The 9,916-nt window shown below is 42.8% G+C and overlaps 1 protein-coding gene across 4 annotated transcripts in view; it reads right to left on the bottom strand.

Annotated features, from left to right (window-relative positions):
* The window catches only part of fbxw4 (F-box and WD repeat domain containing 4), a 144,487-nt gene that overhangs the window by 5,479 nt on the left and 129,092 nt on the right, over nt 1-9,916 (bottom strand). For all 4 annotated transcript variants that reach the window (XM_043712922.1, XM_043712924.1, XM_043712923.1 and 1 more), the window contains one exon: nt 7,402-7,542. In XM_043712922.1, the coding sequence (XP_043568857.1) occupies nt 7,402-7,542 (141 nt within the window). The remainder of the gene's footprint in view (nt 1-7,401; nt 7,543-9,916) is intronic.

Genomic DNA, 9,916 nt, shown 5'->3' with positions numbered 1-9,916 from the left:
TTTGGAGTGGGTTCAGAGGAGGTTTACCAGGATGCTGCCTGGACTGGAGGGCTTATCTTATAAGGAGAGGTTGACTGAGCTCGGACTTTTTTCATTGGAGAAAGGGAGGAGAAGAGGGGACCTAATTGAGGTATACAAGGTAATGAGAGGCATAGATTAGAGTCGATAGCCAGAGACTATTTCCCAGGGCAGAAATGACTAACACGAGGGATCATAGTTTTAAGCTGGTTGGAGGAAAGTATAGAGGGGATGTCAGAGGCGGGTTCTTTACACAGAGAGTTGTGAGAGCATGGAATGCGTTGCCAGCAGCAGTTGTGGAGGCAGGGTCATTGGGGACATTTAAGAGACTTCTTGACATACATATGGTCACAGAAATTTGAGGGTGCATACATGAGGATCAGTTGTCGGCACAACATCGTGGGCTGAAGAGCCTGTTCTGTGTTGTACTGTTCTATGTTCTATGATGGAGGATGATCTTTTTTCCTGAATGTAATAATATTTTACTTTGAATAGCTCCTATTTTTGATGTGTACAATATGCTTTATCGAAGATATTGAGACAATAGTCATGTTCATTGTTCCCTTAAACCTATCCAGCTATATTTTGTGTGTGTCGCTCTCTCTGTGCCATCCTTTGCACAGCCTGCATATTAAGCTGTCCCCTTGGAACCATGGAGGACATATAAGGTTTCGGAATGGGAGAAGGCTTTCTGGCAATTATCACTTTATAGGAAGAGCAAATGTGACAGAATAGGGTGGAAGCCCTGAGACTGCCAACAACATCAAATCAATTGCCTCACCTTTGGCCATTCGCTCCAACCCTGGGAACCTTTGGTCACTTGAAACTAGTTTGTAAAAAAAAAAGAACAAACAGGCTCTGCTGTTTGAGTGGCACAGCCATGCCAACCCTCTTTGGAATTACTGAATATGGTTCTACTGCCTTCTGAAGGAAGTCACACAGATTACTGTCACCCAACAAGAAATGCATTTTTCGTGTCTCAATCGGGACAACGTTCAAAACAATTCTTTTTAAATAATGACGCCTATCTTCAAAAAACACAGGATTTGGATGATGCTGACTTAGTTGGTTTTAAAGTTGATAAAAGACGAACATCTTGCAGTCCAGCTGATAAAGTTACTCTTGAAGTGCTGTAAGAGAGTGATTCAGGGCTCTGACCCAGTGAAGATGAATGAAAGTGGAGGTGGTGGTGTCCCACACACATGCTACCCTTTTTGTTCCAGGCAGTGGAGGTGATGGTTACCTCCATAACATTGCTGAATTCTGCACCTGCCTCAGGTAATCAACTGATGAAACCCTCTTCCGTCCTTTCTTACCAAGATGCAATTGTTCCAATGTATTCCTGGTTGACCTCCCAAATTCTATACCCTCCCTGCAAATTTGAGTTTACTCATAAGTTTGCTGCCTGTGTCCTAATTTTCATCAAGTCCACATTTGACCATCACTCTTGTATTTACCAATTTGACTCCAAGTTTTGCAAATACTTGATTTTAAAATCCTCACCCTTCTTTGTAAATTTCTCCAACGTCCTCATCCCTTCTACTCCCTGTAATCTTCTCCAGCCTTAAGACCTCCTGTGATATCTATGCTCTGCCAATTCAGGTCTCTTTAGAATCCTCAAAAATGATCAATCCAGGACTGGTGGCCATGCCTTCTGCCTCAGTCCCTGGGAATTCACTCCCTAAATGTCTCCAGTTCTGTACCCACCCTATTCCATAAAGATACTTCTTAAAACCTACCTCATCTGATCACATTGTTCTGTGTCAAACTTTGTTTGGTAATGTTTATTGAAAGCCAGGGAATGTTTTATTATGTTAAGGATTCTTATACAAAAACAGGTCATTTATGTTGTTGTTTAGATGTTTCAATTAAATCGGCCTTGGTGAGTTTCTGCAAGAGACTGGTAGGTGGAACACATTGACATAGTGAGACTGCAATGTTGGTGGAAGGAGTGGCTGCTCAAAGTGATGAATGGAATGCCAATCAGGTGGATCACAGAAAAAGGGGGCGCCATTTGGCCCTTCCAGCCCCCACCATTTATATTATCTACTGCCAATCTACTCCTTTCCTCCTATATCCTTGCAACCACTTCCTTCCAAACAAACATCCAATGCCATTGTGACTGCCTCAATTAAACCTGCCTCCACCAGACTTCTTTACCCTAAGTACTCGCTGTGTGAAAATATTTCTTCTCACATCACCCTTGCTGATCAAGTGCATCCCAGGAATTTGTGGGAAGTTAGGGAAGAAATTGCTGACAGAGTATTATATATAGCCACAGATGGGGTGTGGAGGACTGGAGGATGGATCATGTTGTGCCTTTATTTAAGAAAGGCTGTAAGGGGAAGCCTGGGAACTATAGACATCAGTGGTGGGTAAATGTTTGGAGATAATTCTGAGAGATAGGATTCACATGCATTTGGAGAGGCAAGGATTGATAAGGGACAGTCAGCATAGCTTCGTGTGTGGAAAATAGTGTCTCACAAACTTGATTGAGCTTTTTGAGGATGTAACCAAAAAGATTGATGAGGGCACAATGGTAAATTTTATCTACGTGGACTTTAGTAAAGCCTTTGACAAGGCTCCTTGTGGTAGGCTGATTAGGGATTCAGGGAGAGCTTGTCAACTGGATACAAAATTGGCTTGATAGTAGGAGACAAAGGGTGGTTTTTCGTTCTAGAGGTCTGTGACCAGCAGTGCTCTGCAGAGGTCACTGCTAGGTCCACTGTTGTTGGTCATTTATATGAACAATTTGGTTGAGAATTTAGGAAGTGTGGTTACTAAGTTTGCAGATGACACCAAATGTGGTGGTTTAGTAGACAGTGAAGAAGGTTTTCTAAGATTACAAAGGGAGCTTGATAAATTGGGCCAATGGGCTGTGGAGTGACAGATGGAGTTTAACTTGGGTAAATGTGAGGTGTTGTAATTTGGTAAAACAAACAAGGACAGGACTTATATAGTTAAAGGTACGGCCCTGAGTAGTGATGTCGAACAGAGACACCTAGGTGTTCAGGTAATAATTCTTTAAAAGTTGCATCACAGGTAGACATGGTGGTGAAGGTGGCATCTGGCAGTTAGAACAGTGAGTACAGGAGTTGGGATGTCATGTTACAGCTTTACAAGACATTGGTAGGATTACATTTGGAGTACTACATACAATCCTGGTTGCCCATCTATAGGAAAGATTTTGTTAAACTTGACTGAATGGAGAAAAGATTTTCAAGGGTGTTGACAGAAGTGGAAGATTTGAACTATAGTGAGTGATGGAATAGACTCTGGATTAGTGGTGCTGGAAGAGCACAGCAGTTCAGGCAGCATCCGAGCAGCAGTGGTGGAATAGACTAGGGCTGGTTTCCCTGGAGTATTGAAGGCCGAATGGTGACCTTATATAGTTTTATAAATCATGAGGGGCATGAATAGGGTGAATAGTCAGGGTTTTTTTTTAACCTAAGGTGGGGGAGTCCAAAACTTTAGGACATAAGTTTTAGGTGAGAGGGGAAAGATATAAAAAGGAACTGAGGAGTAACTTCCATGTGTGTATGGAATGAGCTGTCAGAGGAAGCAGGTACAATTACAATATTTAAAAGGCATCTGATGTTTATACGAATAGCAAGAGTTTAGCGGAATATGGGCCAAGTGCTGACAAATGGAATGAGATCAGATTGGGATGTCTGGTCAGCACAGATGAGTTAGTCCAAAGGGTCTGCTTTCCTGCTGTATGAAGCTATGACTTTATGGTTGAGACAGGTAAGAGACATTTGGACAGGAACGTGGATAGAAAAGGTTTAATGAGATATAGGCCAAACACAGGCAAATTAGTCTAGTTCATTTTAGGAAACCTGACATGGATGAGTTGGTCCGAAGGGCCTGTCTCCGTGCTGTATGATTCTCTGCTAAATCTGCCCAATTTTCACAATAATGAACATACATCTCCAGTTGCTGCACTGACTTTTACTGCCACAAGATGGCAACAGTATCCCACAGGATGGACATGTTATTTTAACCAGAGCTGACTACAGGCCATTGAGGTGAGCTCCTACCTCTGCTTGGTCAACTGCCATCAGTTTCTGCTCACATTTTCTCTCACTCTCTTTGGTCTGATATATCAAGTCAGAAAATAATTCTCCCAAATTTATGTTCTTAGATTAATAATACTCTCCACCTCCAATTAAACAGATACCTTAGGAAAGCGCTAAATCCTTTAGGGCTGTTTCTCAGGCCACATTAGTTTGGACACTGAAAGCAGTTTGCTATCAGTTAGAGGCTTCTAAATTCAAACCCTGCTCCAAGGCCTGAAAATATAATCACAGCTGACACTGCAGCCACTATTGATAATATTCTGTTGCAGTAGGGATTATGAAGGAACGGCATTCCGAAAGCTAGTGCTTCCAAATAAACCTGTTGGGCTATTACCTGGTATTGTGCGATTTTTTTTGTCCACCCCAATCCAACACCGGCACCTCCAAGTCATTCCTTTATATGGTACTTGGAAACTGAGAACAGTTTGTAATTTTAGGCAGATTACAAATTCACATGTTTCTATTGTTTTTTAAAATAATTTTCAGGATGAGTGTGTTGATGGCAACCCAGAAATATGTTCCTATTTCTAACTGCCTGTAAGGAGATGGGAATGAGCTGCCACTTTAAATGTCTGCAGTCCTCGGCATGTGGAGACACCCACAACGTTGTTCGGAAGAAAAGTCCAGGATTTTGAACGAACTTCAATGAAGGAATAGGAATATAGTTCTAAGTCAGAATGGCAAGTAGCTTGGCAATGAACTTGTGATGTTTTTATGCATCTGCTGCCTTTTTCCTTTTGAAAGTTAAAGCTGAGTGTTTGGAAGGAGCAGCTTCACAATAGTACTAATGTAAAGCACAGTAAGTGGAACATCATCTTGGCTTGATGACAGTGGCTTCTCAGTGGAGAATACCACTCGGGTTGCTACTGCATGGTAGAAATGTGAAACTGCTAGCTTCTTCTGTTGCTCAAAAGCTTTGAGACATCTTGATAACCTGGGGTATGCTGGGCACTATGCAGGACTGAAAGTAGCAGCCTTAGGCCAATTCATACATTTGTGTGACATACACTCAGTAATGACCTTATCTGGATAGCCATTAACTACTGTGTGCCAGGAATTATACCAACAACCAATTCCCATCGGGCTCATAATATGGTTCTCTCACACTTACTAGAGACATAGAAAATAAGAACAGGAAGAGGCCATTCAGCCCCTCGAGCCTGCTCTGCCATTCAACATGATCACAGCTGATCATCATGATCCCGTTTTCACACCATACCTTTGATCCCTCTAGTCCTAAGAATTATGTCTAACTCCTTCATGGAACATTCAATATTTTGGTCTCAACTGCTTCCTGTGGTAGTGAATTCCACAGGCTCACCACTCTGTGGATGAAGAGATTTCTCCCCATCTCAGTCCTAAATAGCCCACCCGACATCCTTAGACTGTGATCCTGGTTTGGACTTCACAGTCACTAGGAAGATCCTCCGTATACACTGTCTAGTCCTGTTAGAATTTTATAGGCTTCCACGAAATCCAGCCTCATCCTTTTAAACACCAATGACTATATTTCTAACTGGTCTGGTCTCTCTTCATACTCCTAGGCAAAAGTGAGGATTGCAGATGCTGGAAACCAGAGGAGTTTAGATCACAGTGGTGCTGGAAAAGCACAGCAGGTCAGGTAGCATCCGAGGAGCAGGTAAAAATTGACGTTTCAGGTAAAAGCCCTTCACCTGGGCTTCCTGATGAAGGGCTTTTGCCCGAAACGTCAATTTTCTTGCTCCTCGGATGCTACCTGACCTGCTGTTCTTTTCCAGCACCACTGTGATCAAAACTCTCTTCATACTCCTGCCATCCAAGTGACCAGTCTGGTAAACCTTCAATGCACCCCTCCACAGGCAGAACACCTTCCTTGAGTGGAGATCAAAATGCACAGAAAACTCCAGTTGTGATCTCACCAAGGCCCTGTACAAATGCAGCAAGACATCCCTGCTCCTGTACTCGAATCCTCTCACTACGAAGGCCAAAATACCATTTGCCTCCTTCACTGCTTACTGCACCTAATTGCTTACTTTCAGCAACTAGTGTATGAGGACAACAAGGTCTCACTGCATTACCCACCCACACCCCATTCAGGTAATATTCCGCCTTCCTGTTTTTGCTACCTAAGAGGATAACTTCACATTTATATAATTCATCTGTCATGCATTTGCCCAGTTTAACAATGGTTAAACATGCCCATCCTTCAATTCCACCTGTCAATAAATATGAAATTAAAAAAAATTGGGGAAAAAATGATACATTTTCGAATGCAATAAACAGTTAACATTCACAACTTCAACAGTCACCAAGTGTCAAAGACTCCAAAAAGCCAGACTGCTGAGTGGGTTAATCTCAGGAGGAAGGGGTAAACACAGAAGATCCAAATGAGGGGAGAACACTCAAACCAGGTGAGGACTGATATTCAGTAACTCATGCTGGGCAAGTGTGAGCATGAGTGCACAAAGAACCAAAAACAGAACAAGTCCTAAATGCACTTGGATGATGATGCCCACTCCTCAATAAATTGCAGAGATTTGTGAAAACCCACTTTACAGGTGATCCAGACATTAAAAGCTGCATGTAGCTGAGACAGAACCCTTCATATTCAGAGCCTATGCTGTGTTTAGGTAGCTGCTTTCAGACAGAATGAGTCAATAGTAACGACCTGCATTTAAATAGTGACTTTAATGTTGGAAAATGTCCCAAGGCACATTGCAAGAGCATGATCCAGCAAGAACTGACACTGAACCACATGAGGAGATATCAGGATGGACGATTCAAAGCTTAGTCAGTGAGGGAGGCTTTGAAGAGCATCGTAAAAGGAGGAGAGAGAGGGGCAGAGAGAGTGTGAGAGAGGCAGAGAGCTTTCGTGAGGGAATTCCGGGATTTGGGTCCAGGCAGCTCCCAGCATGGGATGAAGCAAAGCCAGAACTGGAGGAGCCCAGAACTGAGAGAGTTTTAGGGTTGGAGGAGTTTACAGAAGTAAGGAGCTAGAAGCAGCTGGAGAACATAAGAAATGTGAACAGGAGTGATCTACACAGCCCCTTCAACAAGATCTCAGACCTTGGTTTACAACCCGATTTTCCCTGCTCAATTCCCATATCCATTAATTTCCCTTTTTATCAGGTGAGGGGAAGGCTTGGACATGGCTGTGATTCCCCTCCAAGGGGGATTAGCTTGTCTATCATAACTGTTCAGACATGGAGTTTGACCACACCAGGAAGGCACCTGGTTTGATAGCTGTGAAGTTTGACCTTCAACAAATATGGTCGGCATGGTCAGGAATGAGAGATTGGTCAGAGGAACAGAAAAACCTGCTTACCTGATGCTAGCTCGCATATCCCACTGTCTGATGTAGGTGTCATATCCACAGGTCAGCACCACTGAGGGAGTCTCGTACAGGATATCCAGGACTCCTGCTCCACGACGGAAATCGGACCCCAGACAGCTCTCAAGCTGGCCACTAGAAGAGAATACAAACACAGTATTAATTGTGAGCTTACAACTATCAACTGCTTACAAGAAAGAAATTGCATTCATATACCATCTTGAATTGCCTAAAACATTTTACAGCAAATTAACTCAATGAAGGATAGTCATTGCTGTAATAATGAAGGAAATACCACAGCTAACTGTCCTATAGCCAGCTCTCACAAACAGGAATGTGATAATGACAGAATAATCTATTTTAGTGGTTCTGACAGTGGGTCATCAGGTTGAAATCTTAATTTTATTTTTCTCACTGTAGGCACTTTGTGTCCTGCTGAATATTGTCAGCAATTTTTGTTTGTTGTGCTTTTTTTTTTGGTTGGGGTGTAAAATATTGGCCACATCACTGGGAATACTCTCCCCCTCTCTTTTTCAGCGTAGTACCATGGAGTCTGTTACTCCTACCGGAGAGGGTCGATGGGGTCTCAGTTTCACATCTCATCTGAAAGACAGTCCCTCTGTCTGTGGAGCTGCCTCTCAGGAGTGCGTTGGGATTGTGTGTTTGTGTCTTTGGAGTGCAACCTGAACACTTCAACAAAAATCTCAGTATTCTGGTCACTGAGTCATAACTGATGTAGAAGCGCTGAAATTGGCCTCAGTTTCTCCAAATAGGTGTTGGAATGAGACAGAGGGGTTTTTGGAAGAAATCTGCCATATTTTCTGCTCCTAATCAACGTTCAATGTGGATGTGTTGGGTGGAGTCAGGATGGGTAGGAGTTCAACGAATAGCTGACACACTCAATCTGGGCTGACCCTGGGGAATGAACTTTCATTGGGTACCCAGGGGAGCTCACAGCCCAGTAGACATGACAAATAAAAAGTAATAGGATCCCAGAGCACAGTCGGAAGCCATTCTGTGCTTGTTGCCTGTATGAGCTCTCAATTCACCCTGCTTCCTCTGCACCTCTGCAAACTTTCCCTGGTCAAGTATGAATTTAATTCCTCTTTGAAAGTTTCCACTAAATTTGCTTCCACCACCCTTTCAAACAGCATATTCCACATCGCAACAACTCACAATGTAAAAGGAAGACCTTGTTGTTCTTATATCCATCATTAACCGCTGGTTACCAAGCTTACTGCTAGTGAAGTAGTTTCTCTCTCACGCCCCGTATGATTTTGAAAACCCAAATGCGATCTCTTAACTGTTTCCATTCTAAGTAAAGGAACACAAGCTTCTCCAGATAATAGAAGTCCGTCATCCCTGGATCCATTCCAGTCAATCTTCTTTGCGTCTCCTCCAGGGCTTTGAAAGCCTTTCTAATGCTGTGTGCCCAGTACTGGATAAAATGCTGCAGCTAAAGATTTAACCTGTGCTTTAAAGTACACCAGTAGTTTCACGAGCATCTGTGGAGCGAGCGGGAAAAATGAAGGTTGGTGATTGCCCATTGTCTTTTACCCTGTAGGCAAACCTCTCTTCCATACTGAAAACATTCAAAGAAAGCAATCCTTTATTTCTGCCCATGGCCACAAGTGTGTTTGAGGGAAAATACACTTACTACACAACACTGAATGAAGTTGGTGAGAACTCACAAACATTCTAAAGAGCCATCCGACTGCACAGATGCAGAAAAGAAAATGGACACTTATTTAATTTGCCTGACCTGACGTGTCAGCGGGGCCAGACTTTATTAAGATGGAGACCACACCAAAAGCCTTAACAGAGCAGAGAAAAAAGGCCAATGCAATGTTAAAAAATAAGTAAACACCTTTGTCTGGGGGAATGGTTTGCAAAAGGAGATTATTAGTTGAAGCATGGTGCTCCCAGATCTAACGGAGTGCCCCAGCACAGGCCAAGCAGTGACTAACTACACTCCTCTGATCACAGCTAGCCACACACTGGGGTAGGCCCGTTCCTCACTCACTTTCCAAAGAGAAGATTATGTAGAGTAACAATTTCTTTGTCAATGTTCAATTCTCCCCTTGGACATGACTGTGCATGACTACATTGCACCTCGATACTTTGTCCTTAGCAACCATTTAGAGCAGCTAAGCTGGCCTTAGCAACAGTCTCTTGTAAGCATCCCCCGACAAGCTTTATCATCAAGTACTTCAACTAATCCTTAACATTAACCTGGAGTGGTGTGTTATTGTGTGGCAGATTCTCAACGTTGGAGGCTGCTTAAACCTATTGGATGTATTTTAACCCTTGCTGCTCTGTCGCGGCATGAACAGGAGCATTTGTTCCCTTAACAATTAAAGAAACTTCAATTTATATAGCACTCTTAATACAATGAAATGTGCCAAGGCACTTCACAAAAAAAAAAGATTATGCAGCAAATTCAACACAGCCATCTAAGGAGATTTTAGATCAACTGAAAAATTGGTCAAGAGGTGAACTTAAAGGAGCA

The sequence above is a fragment of the Chiloscyllium plagiosum genome, chromosome 22 (genome assembly GCF_004010195.1).
Source record: "Chiloscyllium plagiosum isolate BGI_BamShark_2017 chromosome 22, ASM401019v2, whole genome shotgun sequence".
Taxonomy (NCBI): domain Eukaryota; kingdom Metazoa; phylum Chordata; class Chondrichthyes; order Orectolobiformes; family Hemiscylliidae; genus Chiloscyllium; species Chiloscyllium plagiosum.
Note: the sequence above shows the minus strand (reverse complement) of the source record. Positions and strands in the feature narration are given on the sequence as shown.